At 39.4% G+C, this 17436-nt stretch overlaps 1 protein-coding gene across 1 annotated transcript in view; it reads left to right on the forward strand.

Moving 5' to 3' along the window:
• The window catches only part of tox2 (TOX high mobility group box family member 2), a 164479-nt gene that overhangs the window by 40681 nt on the left and 106362 nt on the right, over nt 1–17436 (forward strand). Inside the window, 1 exon segment of the mRNA XM_036571210.1 lies at nt 16922–17011. Coding sequence (XP_036427103.1) covers nt 16922–17011 — 90 coding nt within the window.

Below are 17436 nucleotides of genomic sequence, written 5' to 3' on the forward strand. Positions count from 1 at the left end.
TGTTTTGTTCTGAGGGTGATGATGTAGAAGCTCCTTTATGTGGGAAATGTGTATATAAATGGCTGTGCCCGTTGTGCTCTGTTTGTTACTGTAATAGAGAGGACTAAGATCATTTAAAATGTGCATTGTCATCATGCAAGCTGCTAATCATTGCTCATCAAGAAAGTATTTTTAGTCAGTCATCATTTTTAATTATTAATTGCTGAGTTATTGTGACAGCCCTGGTTTTTACTAACTTTGAACAAAACAAAAAAAGGCAACAAAGCCCTTAAAGCTCATTTGTTACTGTTTTACCTACGGCTGTCACGCTTGCCCAGTACCCTTTGGAACGGGGCCATGTCGATCTAATGACAGGTTTATGTAGCATGTATGGCAGGTGTAGGGACCTGGTTTCAGTTTTAACTGTGTAAAAACACACACACACACACACACACACACGTTCACTGTTTGCTGTGTGTGTTGTCAGTGATGCGAGACAGCTGGCTGGGTTATATTACCTGAAACGCAAGTCCTCTTATGTTGTATCATTTACACCCATCTAGCATTAATGGAGTGTGTGTGTGTGTGTGTGTGTGTGTGTGTGCATGTGTGTGTGTGTGTGTGTGTGTGTGTGTGTGTGTAACATTCCCTTCAGATTAGTAGAATAGACATGCATGCTTAAGTCTTCACCAATGAATGGAATCTTAGGCATTGCCCCGTTGCCCCCCTTACTCCATCTCTGGCAGATAAAGACCCTCTTATAGTCTCTGCATTGTGCTAACACACACACACATACACACCATTCCTGAGAACTGTGTGTGTGTGTGTGTGTGTGTGTGTGGTGGTGGTGGGGAGTGGATTGTCTTTAACTCTGTTTATCATTAATGGTAATAGAATAAACAACTTCCTTGCAAAAAATGATATCTTGGCACATGAAATTGTCTTAAATCAAGCTAGTGTGTCTAATTTTTGTCATTGTTGTAATAATTTCAGCCAATTTCTTGACAATTTTAAACTTTTAAGTCAGAAAAAGCCAAGTTTTGTCAGAAAATTTTATAATTAGGCCTTGCCTGAAAAATATGACTACATAAGTTTATTATGTTGGTATTTGTTTTCTGATTTAGTGTTTGTAAGCTTCGTCTTTACCCTTTAGACCCCAACAGAACTCTAGATCTCTTGTAGATTCCTGGCAGCTTTTACAGAGGCCTGTTTATCACTGTTATAACAAAACATATTATGGTTAATAAAATATTGATCACAAGAAAAATATATTATCGTAAACCCAAAAATTACTTAATGATAGCTGTGAAATGAGCCTGTATAAAATTGTCACACCAGGTAGCATTAGCTAAAGGCTGAATACAGCCCCCCCCCTTAAATTTTAAAAGTCACCCCTTTTTATTCAAAGACTGAAGCAAGATAAGTGATTATGTAAGTGAAAGATATTGAAAATGGCACAGTGTTTAAACAAAGACAAATAACCAAATACACGGTCATTTATTTGGCTGTAGTTTTGATTGTTGAGGTGTTGTAGGTGAAGAAGTTGAGCGTCCTCAGTCACTAAATGAGACTAGTCAATCAGTTTAGCTGACTCCTGTAAAATAGGAACAGCCATAAATATATATCAGTTTAGCATAAAACACTGAAATAACTCACTGACTCATCAGGCCTGAACGAAATTGATGTTTGCCTATTGAAGTTATTTCACTTGCGATTGAACTTGGATCCCTAAGTTAGTATCTGAGTATGAACTTCACTGCCATCCGTTCAGTAAACTAGACTATATCATCACTGCTGTCTACGTAAGCAGAAATCCAGTCTTATCTGAGAAAACTTTACAGCACAGCACAGCTGTCTCTTGGCATCTGTTGGATGTCCATCATAAAAAAGGGAGTATAAACATGTAAATGTTCATTGCAAATCGAAAACTGGAATGTTTTTTTTATTAAAAAAACATTTTAAAATGAACTTAGATACATAAAATTATGGTTAATAATGAAATGTAAATAGTATTGTATGTAAATGTGATATTGAGAATAAATATATAAAGTTACTCATTTTGAAACACAAGCTTGTGAAATGCCGTTCAGGCCAGCACTATTTAGAATGTACTTATTTTATTATGCACATAACACAATATCATAATGAGAAATATTAGATATTTTGACCAAGTTTATGTCAGGTGCATGATGATATCTGAATCATATCGGTATCGTTATTTAAAAAAAGGGCAGATGTTGAGATTTGACTGATGTTTCAAACATCATGTATTTATTGTACTGTGGAACAGCAAAACGTTTGAGTTACTGCATAAAATGTCATCTTTTTATTAATTTTTACAGAAGTAAGTGTTTTATTTCTTTCTAATGCTAATACAGGCGTCATCCCAATGTCCGCATTGGCAGGTACATATGTAAAAAATGTTGGATATCGGACTCGGTCCACAGTTCCCTTTTCAGTGCATCCCTAGTTTTAAGACTTTTTTTGCAGTGGATGGAGTGGCTGATATATTCAACAAATTAAAGAGGCCTTATTTGTTCTTTTTTCATTGTTAATTCATTAACTAATATATTTATTTATTCACAGTAATAAGAAGTCTTTTATGCCTTAAAGTAAAAAAAAAAATCCCAAACTGGAAACTTTATAGCAGAAGGAAACAGTATTCCAAGTCATTTCGGACCATGTCTGTTGGTCAGCTAGTCATGGAACATGTAAAGGGCAGCTGGTGTTTTTAAAAGGTGTAAAGAAAAATGAATTGCAAGGTTTTGACATGACAGTGACACTAGACTGTACAGTGTAAATATTGTAACCAGCTGTACTGAGTGTGCTCTCCATATTCTCAGTTCCGGAGCAGGTATCCAAAAACGCAAATATGAGGCGTTTTGAATGCGTCTTTTGTCGTTTGCACAGACCACAGAGCCTTAGCAGGCACTTTCAGTATTGCACAGGCAGTTTATCATTTATATCATTGTGGTGCGAAGTGCTGACATTCAACAACAAAAGAAAATGTGAATCATCTCCTCAGTGCGGCTGCACAATGTTCCCTCACCATTCTAAACGCTGGAGCTGGTCGGCATTGGCAGCTGAGAGAGATCGCTTATTGTTAGAGCTGGAGAACGGGGTCCGGTCAGTGTCCTCCGGTGCTGTTAAGGTCAGCGGCGAAGCTTCAGAAAGTCCAGTAAGTGTCACGCACAATACCGAGATGCAGGGAGATTGTGAGGATACTTTAAGCCATTGGTCTTAGCTTATGTAATAGCATTACTCATAGGGTAAACATAGGCCTGCCAGGTTTTTTTTACACAACTCTCTATGGAGCTGTTCAAGTTTATTTCTAGAGAAATAACTCAGGTACTGCACACACGCACACAACACACACTGAGGCAGGGTTATTTGTCAGTGTGCTGGTTAAAGTCTGTTGCCTGTCTGTTCACGAGCACATCACTTATGATTACGGAGGCAGAACAGTTTTATGAAGTTTATGAAAACATTTCAGCTCCTCATTATTAAACACTTACACTTGCGTGGAGTCATCAGCGCTGCTTTAAACATATGATAATTTAATCATGTTTTAATGTGCTTCATAAACTAGAACTATTAAGAACTTGTTGATGGAGCTGTGCTGAAATGAATAATAATATTGCGACGCTAAAATGGGGTCACATACACATATACATGCACATACACATACACGGGTGGGAAAAATGATGATATTATTATTAGGGACGCGCTAATTTGGGAACTGTGGGCTGATACTAGTATCTAATATTTTTTTATGTGCATATCTGCCAATAGCATTTTTGCACAGTAGCCTTCACCTCACTTCACCTTTTAAATATCAGTTAAATCTAATTGAGTCAGATACCAAAAATATGTTTTGAGCAAGCGTGCGTAGAGTGCTTAATATGATTCTGATGTCATTGTGCATCCTTACCCACACAGGAAAGAAATATATGAGCAAGTATTTCTTTATCCATTTCAAATATATTGTTATATTTAAACATATATCTCAAACACTAAAGCGTATTAAGCAAAAAATATTTTTTGGCGATTTTCATACGTTTTCATATGTACTTCATAAACGCACTTTACATGCATTTCTTTTTTCAAGTAGGAATTTATTATTATGAGTATATTGCTGCCGTCTGACCAAAATCATGTATCTCCATTTTTGTCGTTTTTCAGTTTTTCACATAATTTGAAAATACCTGCTGTCCTTTATATTGTGTGTCAATGTCAAGATGAATGAAACAAAAGAAATGGCCCATGACTACTTGGAAAAATGTCTGGTTCCATTGACTTACATTAAAAGTAAAGTATGTTTTTTCCTTCTCCTGTAAAGTTAGCATTTTTGAGATACGAGGTTTTGGTCCGACAGCAGTGATATGGTGGATATCATCAGTACTTAAAGAACACAGACCAACCGGGTGTTTCATTACAAAGAGCATCATTAGTCCTGTAGGTTTGGTGAGCATCTTGAAAGCAGATATAACTCAGCTTTATTGCTAACTAGGCCTACTACTCAAGCTAATGTTAGCTATTTCCAGAAGCAATGATTTATCTGGCAAATAACACGTTGGCACGACGTCCACTGAGGAGAAAATGCCTTGTGCAGAAGACATCGAGTCCTCATCAGCATCCAAGATGACACTGGTTAGCTCTGTTAACTCTTTAGCTCATCTGAAGAAGCAGTATAAACCTATCAATGTCCCTGAGCTGTTTTAAAAATGAACAATATTTTTAAGCATACCTCCAGTTCTTTCAGTTTTTATTGTTCTAGATCGTTTGAGTACAGTTATTCTTTACATTGTGGAAAATGTTCATAATTAATGAACTAATATAAATGTTCCAATATCACTTGGATAAAATATATGTACATTAACTTACATTCAAATTTAAGAATGTTTTTGTGTTCTATAAAGTTACTATTGGTGAAAATGATTTGTACAGTGAAAGCATGCACATTTTTGGGATACATGAATGCCTTACATTGATGAGTGTGCTTGAGTCCTTCTGTGTGTGTGTGTGTGTGTGTGTGTGTGTGTGTGTGTGTGTTTCTGTGTTTAGATGTCTCCAATAGTTTCGGTGCATGTTGATCTCTCTGTCAGCATGGACTGCAATATGCAGTGTCGTCCAACATGAGACATCTGCTGTGGAAAATACACCCCATGAGATCATCACACGCACACACACACACACACACACACACACACACACACACAGCACAGATCATAAGGTCCGGTACACAGGCTAAAACTGCAGCTAGGGCTGTCGCCAGGCTAATTCCAACGGCTACAACCATAAACGTCTGACATTTCAGAACATGCATTAGAACTTGGACTCATAGAATGCACATTTTATCTATTTATGATTTACAGCTACTTTTTATGAGATGCTCCGCTGCCATGTGGATTAAAAATCATAAATTATGTAGTCAAACATAAAATCCTTGGAATTCTTGACTTCATAGAGAAAAACAGAACTACACCGGTTGCACATGCATAAAATATATTGCATCATAATTGCTGTCTTTTTGTTTATTTACTTTTGCAATTATTGTATTATATTTTATTCATGTGCAACTGATGTACACATTGAAATCAAGGAAATACTTTTTGTCATTTGAAGTATGCAGTGCATTTCAATGCATTTTTGTCCCAAATTACAGGTTCAGTTTTCCCCATAGAACTGGAATCCTGTTTGATAAACAACTGCATTCGAATTGTCAGAACTTTAGAAAGAAAAAACTTCCTTTTAGTTTTTATTTTTTATTGCGGTATGACTATGGCTGATTGTATTGCATCTGCATTTTGGCAGAAAGAAATTTGGACTGCTTTTCTCAGGCAGCATGAGTGTGAATCAGGCAGGGAACAGATGGTTGTAAGTAGATTGCGTTAACGTTTTGGGAAACACTTTCCTTCTTTTGTGTGCCATGAGTCATGCAAATGGTAGATTATTTTAATGCGGTGTACATGTTATTACTGTGGAGGCAATAATCCCCAAAGAAAGGAACAGAAAGCAGGGTTGAACTGAAGAAAGCTCCCTCCGCAGCTCAATTTGACTTGTGACTGCAGAGAAATGCAGTTGCGCTGGCAACATTTTATAACGTATTTAAACTTTTCTGGAATATGATGTTTGTATAACCTAACGACGTCAGAGCGCCACACACGTTCGCCTCTTTCTCGGATTGGGTACTTCGGTGCTGCACTAACTGCTTTTAGTGTAAGTAGTGCGTTCACACTGGGATATGAAACAAGTCGTAATGTAGAGTACGAGACAGATGATGTACTAAAATCACTGAGAAATGTGCACATTGCACACCGTTTGCACTTGGAGGCTACAGGCTGTCATACATAGCGGAAGGGGAGAAGCCAGTAGAGGAAGTTGCTGATTGAAATGTTATTTGAAACTTCACTCTCAAAAATGATGTGTTAGTTGACACACTTTTCATGTTATCTGGTTTAACACAATGCGTGATATCTGGTTTAACACATTTCGTGTTAAAATAACACTAAAGGTGATGTCCTTAACTGGACACATAGGTGGTGTAAAGATAAAAAAGTTATTATTATTATTATTATTATTATTATTATAAATAGCGTTATTGTAAATGCTCTGGATCTGCACTTACTCCCCATTTTTATTTTTCTCTGTCTTGAGTTACTACTTGAACTACTTGATTAGTTTCATAGTACTTACTTTATTAGTTTTATAGCACTTACTGACAAATTAATGGTACTGAATAATAATCATTAAAGTCAGCATGTATGAGAAATCATACCATATTTCCTTCTCCACTGTGATGTGTTTTCAAGTGAAATGCTGTATCAGGGAGGGTCTGTGAGCTAGATGAGTGTTTTTTCTCAGTGATAGTTGGGGGCTGGTGGGAGAGGCAGATGAAACATGATATTTTTGGTTATTGTTATTTCTCCCTGCCTGCTGGTGCACGGTGATGTAAGCAAAACTCAAAAGACTTTTTAGAGTCAGGGTAAATTCCCTATAGTTGAACAAGAATTCAGGAGCTTAAGGGGTTAAAATTGGTGATTGTTTTGCATGGAGGCTGTTCCTGCAGTATTTGATTTGAACCAGTGCTGCCCTGTACAAATCTAAGGACTGTATAGTGAAGTAGACGGAAGTGAAAGAATACGGTGCAAGTATATAGTATGTTGAATTGTGACCCACGGCTTGGACTGTATTTCATTCAAATGTGTACATCATGTCCAAATAAATGGTAACACATTACTGAAGGGCAGTATTTGTAAGGCTACATGGCACCTACATAAGCCTGACTGACATGAGTGGCATATCCTTAAACATTGGTTGTCATTAAGACTGCTTTTGTCAATTTTGACGTGACAACTGACCCTTGTTGGAATAAGCCATTATAAATATCTATGTAGCTTTATGTACGTTTAAGTAACTGTTGTGTAGCCTTATAAATGCAGCCCCTCAGTAAGTGTTACCTAACATGTTTTATTGTAATGGAAGTAATGTATGCATGTGAATTAAGTTCGTTTGCTGTTATTTTTTCTTTTATCCAGTTTTCTTCCAAATTTAGTCTCCCATCACACAATGCTACCGAGCTGGAAAGGTTAAAAGCCAGCATGTGCTTCCTCCGAGTCGTGTAAAGTGGCACAGCATGTTTTCAAACGCAACAGCAATGCACAGCTCAACATGTCAAATATATATATTTTTATTAGATTATTGAAGTTGGATTTGCCGACTGGCTGCCAGCGCATCAGCATTAGCTCACTCATAAGCAAGCTATTATGCTGGCTGTCATTTAAGGAAGGCTAATTAACGTTTGTCACTTTTGTGACGCAAGGCAGCTTACAAATATAGCCCTATATGCAATTTCTGAAGTGTAGGAAGTACTTATAAATTTCATAAATGTAGTCCAATTCTGTCAGAGCAAAATGCTATTTTTGTTTATTTATTTTTTTAAATGGTCTAACATGATCTCTTTACATTCACTTAGATTGAAGGTTATTTTTTTTTCCTTCTTCTATAAAGTTGCTTTTTTGAGATAGGATGTTTTGTTGTGACAGTGACAAAGTGTGTTATAAATGTCCCATTTCTTTCGAGTATTTTTATAGCCACATGGTTTAACCGGATGGTTATAGGATTTTGTTCACGTGGTGGTGGCAGTGCCACACTTGTCTGAGAAGTCTGAAAACTAAACCAGTGATGTTAGAGTTTCCCCTTAAGCCCCTGCCCCATCAACCCCGCCTATATGTATATACACGGGTCTGCTGTCCTGCAAAAGAGAAAGCCACCAGTTGCTTTGCAAGTGATATGATATGACATGATTCATGTATGATGTAACTGGCTTATTTTGTCTTATTTGTGTAATGAGCTCAAGAAGAGCTGAACCAAGCAGGATTCTTTAACAAACACACACGTGCACACACACACACACACACACACACACACACGCAGAATGTCGTATTACATTCTCCCAAATACGCTGTCGCTGCATGTTGTACATAGGCATTCACACCTGAGACATAAAAATCACTCACACACACATACACACTCACAAACACTCACAAACAGCAAAAAAAAAGAAACTGGGCAGAAAACCACATGAGCCAAGTCAGCCAAATGACCACAGATATTAGCTGGACGGTCTCCAAAGAGCATGTTATTTTTTTCCCCCTTGCCCTGTGGGAACAGACTCTGCTGTTCTGAAGTGTGCTGGGCCTGCACTTGGAATACTGAATCATTCAGCAGGAGAGAGATAGACAGATAGACAGAGAGAGAGAGACAGATGGGGAGCGGTCTAAAGAGCTTTCAGTCAAATCACTCAGTCACTATATATCATTACTAGCAAGCTAAACATTACCAGCGTTCTAAGAACTGTGAGCTCCTGGAAAGTTATTGCATGTTTGCGGACGTACACAGGCGTAGAGGACAAACAGTTACCTGGTTACCTTCCTGGAGGACAACGCTGATATTTCTTAACCAGATTTTTCAAGCATTTCTATTGAAGATGTAAAAAAGTCATTCAGAGTGGTTTGATGTGAAATGTTCTCTTCTAGAGAAACTTACAGTGTCATAGTGATGATGATAGAAACCAGACGTCCAAAGCATATAACGCCTCTAAAAGCAGCCACACAGAAAGTGATTGCATGAAATTATTACGAATACACTGCCTGATGCCTGAACGCTGTTATTCGTCAGATTTACCACTCTTGTACCGCTATCAACATTACATGTGACCTCTCAGAAGACATGTGCAGGTTCACTGGTCATTTTAGATACTAAATAAAATGGCCATACTTGCATTGTAGATATCAAGAACGCTGATTCCCATCACCACCACTATAAAGAAATCTAAGTCAACAAGTTTCTCTATTATGAACCATTTCACATTGAAACACTCTGAATTACATTGTTTACATCCCAGCAATTAAATTATGCAGATAGACAGAAAAATAAGTGGATTTCCCGTTTTAAGGCTGACTATTCAGTAACTAGTATGAAACTAATGTGTAAGCTGTGAAGTTGTGAGTGTAAGGAACCGAAGTGTGCACTTTTAGGGGTTAAGTAAGTTTTAAAGTGCCAGTCTGTTGGTGAGAGGAAGTTGGGGTGTACGTGTGATGCTGTTAGAGTGAAAGCTGTTTTGTGTTAACTTTGCACTCCTGTCCTAACAGAGTGTAAACAACTACATCCAGGCCACTGCTCTTTTATGGATATGTAACCCAGGGTTACTGGTTCGTTACTATGGCAACGCCCGACGGCAACGCGTTTGTGGATCCAAACACTAAGTGCAATGACCTGTGCTTGTGTGTACATGTGTGTGTGTGTGTGTGTGTAGTGGTGATGTTGGGTGGTGTGAGGGGGCTCTTTAGAAACAGAAGTATTGAATTGCAGGTGCACTGTTCAGTAGCGACCCCAACCCAGCTCCCTCGTTCTCTGTGTTATCCTAATTAGAACCCACTGTTACACACACACACACACACACACACACACAAAGCAGCTGAAATACTATTTTCTCCATTTGCATAATGAGGATTCACTGAGCCTGGGAAAAGCTGGCACTGGAGAGAGAGAGAGAGAGAGAGAGAGAGCAAGAGAGAGATGTGTGTGAGAGAGAATGGTACAGAGAGAGAGAGGGGAAGAAGAGAGAGAAAAAGAGAGAAAGATATAAAGAGTAGATAGAGAAAAAGAGAGATGTAAAGAGACAGAGAGAGAATAAGAGAAGGTTTTCAGTTACAGATGCTTTGGATAATGCTTTACTACAACCTCACCATACATTGTTTTCCCCATTTTGTTTTTCCCATACATTTCTGACGTAGGTGTCAGTTTTTTATGTGTCCAGACTGAGTCATTGTTTCGGTGATAAAGGTGTGACTCTTCATACACTGGCAGAAGAAGACAAGTCATCACAATGAGCAACGAACACACGCCCACACACAGTTCACATGCAGCCACGATTTATACCTACAGAACATAACAGGTGTCAGAAATTAAATAATTTCACCCGAGTATTAGAAAGCTTTGATTAATAGAACATTGTGTGCTTGATTATAAAAAAGCATGAACACAACATTTTATAGGGACATTTTAAATTGAAAAATGTGGTCTTCATTGCACTCTCAGGAATCCTGCACCTTTTTAGGCCTTTGAGGACACAAACACTGTCACTGTATTTATACCATCATCACTGCCTTTTCTTAGGGAACATAGTTGTATTACACTCTTATATTTTAAAAAGTTACGAAAATATATAAATTTGTACTTTTCCCATGGGAAAGTAAAGGGAGTCAACCTTTAAAACTCTTGTAAGGTACACAGTTATATGTGTTGTATCTTTGAGGGTACATTTACATTTTTGTACTTTGGCTGGACTAAAATCTACCTGTACTATTTTTGTGATGGTGTACCATCTGATGTAAACACGCCTACTCGCACTCATCAACAGTGCCATAGAGAGAGATTTTCCAGTTTAAAGACAGGAAACCCCCTTCTCCTGATGTATCTTGAAGGTGGGAGGAACTTTTGAAAAACTACAAGCACTTCGGGGCAGATTTTTGAGGGCGGGTTGTTCGAAATGTTTATTTTGTCTCCGGTAGTTGGGTAATACAGAGGGAAGCCAGTTAGCTAATGTTACTACTAGGAAGCCAATTATTACATTTGTATTTATTAGCCTCTACATTAGTGTCTATGCCAGCAGTCTGGAGAGGGAGTCCCAATTGTTGTGTGATATATTTGTGTAATGCATGCTGGGAATTGTAGTGAGAGAACACTGCTGAACGATCTTGAATTCTTTCAAACTGAGATCCTTCCCCTTCAAGCTGGGCTGTGCTGGAAAGTTTCCCATTTTCTGATATCTCTGGGTGTCTGGGAGTTATGAGATTATGATGTTTTGTGAGTCAATTCAGAATCTTTCAAGAGAGAATCATGATGCATCTACAAATCATTTATTTTTCCCACTTATTTTTTCTGCCTCTATTACAGAAAACTGCATAACATGACAAATAACATTCTGGTTTTACACCAGAAAGCCTTTTTAAATAACTGAAACACACACTGACTTGTAAAAGGGGTGAAGGAACATGTATATTTCAGCTCTTTGCTCTCTTTCTTTCAGTATGTGTCTGTACAAAGCATACGCTCATGCTGCACTGCTGCTGTTTATATTTCTACAGGGCAGGTTCATTTGTTAGCCTTTACCGAGGCTTTAAAGTGTTTGGCTTGGCTCCACTCACAGTTAACAGAGGTGCTCGTTCCTCAGACTGTTAAAAACTCTCAGACGCAGAGTTAGGTAAAGAGATCACACAAGCACATGCACATACAAGCCCATACTTTAACGCTACGAACATTATATACCCTATACGTAGTATTCCAGCTATATCTGATATCACTAAGTGCGTCTTGTCCTCGAAGCATCCCTCCAGCCAGGCCTCTGAATATAGAATAATTCCACTGGCCTCAATGGCTTTCAGACCATAATTGCAACTTAATCTCTGGCCCAGTGCAATTTGCATGGTAATAATATCCAATATTCAAAATGTAATAATGCTCTTGTGGTCGAGGCCTTGCATTTGCATCCGAACTCCAGCAGCTGCTGCTCCACTGCTGCTCTCTTTGATGCAGATGTTCTCTCTCTCTCTCTCTCTCTCACTCTATTTCTCTGTTTTTTTTTCTCTCTCTCTCTTTCACTCTTATACATGTTCTTAATGTTATAGCTTTCTCTTATATTTTAATTTTCCCTGGAATGATTATTAAATAGTATTATGCCCCCTCTGGCTGTGTACGAGTGTCCGCAGGGTGTTACCTCGTAGTAGATGGATGAGCTCATTGACGGAGGGAGCTGGGCTCAGGCTATTTTAGGCATATTTGCATGGAGAAGCTAACAGATGGAGCTGGGCAATTTAAACTCTGAAATCAATGTGATTGGTCGATGTGTGGATGTAACACAGGAGGTTTTGTGTTGTAGTGAAGGGTTGTGATTGGTTTTGTGGTCAGTTTGTGTGTTTTACTCACACAGGTGATGAATGTATCAATCATATCTTTCCAACACCCTTTCACCCCAGTGTGTGTCCATTCTTTTATAGCTGTGGCGTTAGTGAAACTCCATGTGGTCTACATGAAAACTAGATATTTCAGTAGTGCATAATTGGGGTGTAACGATGCACTCAGCCCACAATTAAATTCGGTTCATGATACTGAGTCCTCGCTTTGGTATTCTCATGATATTTCTCACAAACAACATTTGAATGAAGAAAAGGATTATTATAATCATGTTGTAGCACAACTTACTAACAACACTAGAGGCAAGAGGAAGGAGGAGAGCTGGGCTGAGTTGTTGGTTGCTGCTGATCGTTTGGTGATTATTCAATGTACTTTCATTAGATGGCATAACTGGCAAAATGTCCATTCTCCACGATGTGTGGTCACATTGCCACGATGCAAACTGTCACGGTTTTGAGCTGCGATATTATAATGTCACTATGCATCGTTACACCTTTAGTGGTTAAGTGAACAATCACATTTTAAAAATGGGCAAAAATACATTGTATAGTTAAAAAAAACAGCCATTGTAGCAATCCTGAAGCCTGCCCCTTTTTGTGGACAATGCTACATCATACAGAATCAGAAAAATGATCAATTTTTGGAGACTCAGAAAACATTAGGGATGCTTGATTGGAACTGGTTGAGATTGATTTTCATTTTCATTGGTCGGCAGTCAGCAAATTAATTATTTTATTTTGGCTGATCTGTGTTGCAATTATATGAGGTAAATAAAGTGAATCTTTGTGCTAAATCATCAGTTGCCTCATATTTCAATGTAGCACATTATTTAATTCATGTTATTTGACTAGGCAACTGATTTTTCATTTTGTTACGTCTCCTATGGGTAACAAGCATAAAGAGGAAGCAAGACTGCCTGTTCAGATGCCAGACCAGAACAAAGAGAAATTTCTGGTTAATAACTAATAATGATAAAAACGTAAATCGCAGATTTAGCAGTTTATTCGATGCTCTGCACTTTCATCCAGCTGTCAAAATGAATTTCAACATGCAACTGAAAGAAATCAAAAAGGAAACATAACTTCAAGGAGGCCAAAGGCCCAAAATAACAAAGTACTGTCACTGACCCACGTGTACCTGTAGGCCAGCAAATCGCAACTAACAAAAGCTGGTCTGTCGACTGGCGGGCAGCGAGGGGAGCGGAATCGTGCGAGGCCAAATAAAAAAAAAAAACGCTTCATATTGACTAATAGCAAAGGCCTTTTATAGGCAACAGGAACAGCCCATCACATGCCCATTAGAAGGTACTGGAAATGTGCCAGTGTGTTTCATTTAGCCCACATAGTGTGAGCTTCAGTTAAAAAAAAGGGCTAATAAAATCAGCCACCAGCCAGTTTGACTGTAAGGAAATCGGAACTGGCCATGAAGTTCATGATCGGTGCAGCCCTAGAAACCACATAAGGAGGTTGTTTTGAGGCAAGTGTGTGATGACTTGCAGGCATGCATCTCACTAAACAGAGGCTATAAGCTTCCATGACTTATAGCGTTGTAGCACCAGTGCAAAACCAAAGAAGCAGGCGACTCCAAACACTAAACGTGTATTGATCAACCACATTTGGGATAAGGCAGAAATTGTGCGAAGTTGTGTACAGTTGTGTTAATTCCATTAAAGTAACTGAAGTGGTATCTTAAACAGCATCATTAAAGCGTAAAAAAATGCCTGTAAATTGTGAACTTTAGCCGTGTAAACTGGAGGAAACTTTGTTAGGAAAGGGGAAAAACTGTGTAACTCTGATTTCTTGTTAGCTATGATTATGCTCTGGTAGACTATGATTTAAGCACCAGGTAAACTCCACTTTCAACACCCCACACAGGAATTCACAATCACCTAATCTAACTGCTCCTCACTGCCTGTTTGAAACCTCCAGCTTTTCAGGTGGGTGTGTGTGAACGAGCTGTTGTGCACCTAGCACTTACAGTAAATGCCATGGCCTTACTGACACGTGCAGTGGTTAACAGGAGCGCTGAAGGTGCAGAAAAAAAACCCTTACAGGTCTAAGTTTAGAAACATGTGAGAGATAAAGAAAAAGAAAGAGAGAAAGAGACAGAAAGAAAGAGTCCCATCAGTCAAAAGTACGGTCGCAGCGGCCGACCTGCTCCACCACATCTGACACACGAGCACTGTCAGTGTTCTAATAACAGCAGTTTGGATGTACTTGTTAGTACAGTTACATTCAGACTCCACATTCTCACTTCGATGTACAGATTTAGAAAGTCAGAGAAGAACAAATGCGTGTGCGGTTTGGTTTTTATCGTTTTCACGTCAGCACAGGAAGTGTAGGACATCTCAGTGTGAGGGTATTTTAAAGGGGCATTCCAACTCTTATCAGCATATTGATTATTTTTCACAGTGAGGTGCAGTTATCTCACTGTCTGTGGTTCATAATCATGTCCTAAAAGATGCATATCAGCTTAATTTCTTGTCAGAAATAGTCAGGGACCAGAAGAGAGATCAGCCCCGGGATTTTTTTGTGTTTTAGCTGTGAAATCCCTTCTATTTTGTAGAATCATGTCCCTAATCGACTTGATGCTGAAGACAGGTAGCGTGAACTAACTCAGCAAAAAATCTCATTTACACGACTTTCCCCTTTCCCTAAATGTAGGTGATCAGACAGGACTTTGGTTTAGTTTGGTTTTTTGGACTGAAGCTACATGCTAATATAGCTAGCAGGCAATTAAAGCTTCTATGAGCCTCAGAGCGTTTTATATTTGAGGTAAGTGGAAGATTGTGTAAATCAGATGAACTGTTTCTTTAAAGAAGTGGTGGCCAAACCTTTTGTCTTGCCAGAGAGCAGTGTTTGTGGTGGGCCGAGGGCCAAAAAGACCAAAGAATTGAGTTTTTACTGATAGATTTTATACGTTTATTTATTGTTTTATTACTAAATACTGCAAAATACAATTTTAAAATGAAAGAATAAGAATTCAACAAGTACATTGAATAAATATATGTTCTCTTATTGGATGAACCTTCTAGTGGACAAATTAAATGTCATCATGAGCCAACTTGCCAACTTTGGCAGCCCTGCCTTAAATCTTTAGGGATTGTTCGGCGAGCAGGAGATGGACTCGGCAAGAAATGTCCACAGCTTTGTGCATTTTTTTTTTTTAAAGGAATGTTTTACATGTTAATTCTGATGATTCAGCTGCAGTGCATTTGTAATGAGAGCAAGAGAGAGAGAGAGAGAAAGAGAGAGAGAGAGACTGCAGTACTGGGGCAAGCTCGAGGCTCTAATTAGCAGTGGCCAGAAGCATCTGTTAATCTTTACACTACAATCTCTCTGTAGCTGGCCTAATGAAAGAGAGAACTACAAGTTGTATGAGCTGAAATGTCTCTATGCAGTGTGTGTGTGTGTGTGTGTTTGGCACAATGTGCTGTGTGAATCATTAGATGCTGGATTGCTCTGGCTCCGAAGCCAGCTTGCCAACCCTCCCGCCGCTAGTGTTTTCCCAAGCCCTCGTCACACACGGCGCGGCGTGGAGGGGATTCCTCACCGCGGGGCTCAACACTGTTTGATCCCATCACTCCTGCCGTGCTTAGAGGCGGAATCCTTCACACGCTCATAGACTCCATGTTTCAGAGCTGGTGAAGTCTGTTTAAGATGCAAAGTGTATCATGGACCTGGCCTATAACTCACTCACTCATTCATTCACTCACTCACTCACTCACTCAATCACTCACTCACTGACTCAGGCAGGAATGCAAGTTCAGTAGGTGCTTTTAAATCTGGATTAAAGGCATATTTGTTCAGGCTAGCATGTGGCTCATGTGTGGGGACTCTTAATTCAGCTATAGTTTGTATTTGTGGTGTTACTGAATTTAGACCAAAATATTTTATCTTCCAAAAGTTTTATGCCCTGAAAATGGAGGTCTAGAACGGTTGCTGGCTCTCTGGATCTCACGTCAGCAGGATCACCCAAATGCATGTATGTTCGCAGATGCAAATAGCATGTATATGAAGTAATAAAGGCCAGGAAACTTGCTAAACATGCCCTAAATAGGAACATAGGAACATGAATCCAGGATGTATTTAATGCTGTTGCTGCCGCAATACGACAATGATTGTTTAGCCTCCTGATATCGGAAACTTTCACTCACCATAATGAAAATAAACTTATGGAAATGACCACAGGCAAAAAACCACCAGGGGTGCATCGCATGAATGACACTGTGTGTCCTTGTTTCCTCAAATAATCGTAATTTCCAGAGCTGTCAATGGCCATGACACTGAATTGTCGTCCCTGTTCTCGTCCTCTTTTTCTTTCTGTCTCTTTTTCTGTCTCTCTCTCTCTTTCTCTCTGTGCTCCTTGTCCGGCCTCTCTTGTTCTTTTTTCTCTCTGTGCCATCACACTCTACCTCTCCCTACACCTCTCTCTCTCTCTCTCTTTCTCTCTCTCTCCTCTACAGAACAGATACAGTGTAGGAGATCGTGCTAGGCTGTACAGCGGTTTGCCCGTGAGGCCCAACCCTGACGGGAAAAGACTGCCCTCTTCAGGGGTGAGACCCTCCATCACTCTCTCTTTCTTTCTGTCTTTCTTTCTCTCTCTCTCTCTCTCTCTCTCTCTCTCTCTCTGTCTCTCTCTCCCTTCTTCCCCTTCCTCTCTCTAGCACCCCCTGTAGTCGGTAGGCCCTTTCTCATAGTGGTTTTGCGGTTAGAAAGCTGCCAGGCAGAAGAGTCATGTGATTGACTGACAGCCAGCGCTAGTCCCCACGACCAGCAGCATCCCCGTGGAGTCACACTTTACACCCACGATAGCCTCCTCAAGGCCCAACACACACACTGAGCTTGACTCAGAGGGAGAGCCCGTGAGAATCTGCTAAATACAAACTGCCTCTGAGTGAGTGCTTTTAGCGTACCGTAGCTCAGTGCTTCTCAGGCTTGGTCCTGCAGCACCCCCGTCCTGCACGTTTCCATCTTATCC

The sequence above is a fragment of the Colossoma macropomum genome, unplaced genomic scaffold, assembly GCF_904425465.1.
Source record: "Colossoma macropomum unplaced genomic scaffold, Colossoma_macropomum, whole genome shotgun sequence".
In the NCBI taxonomy this organism is placed as follows: domain Eukaryota; kingdom Metazoa; phylum Chordata; class Actinopteri; order Characiformes; family Serrasalmidae; genus Colossoma; species Colossoma macropomum.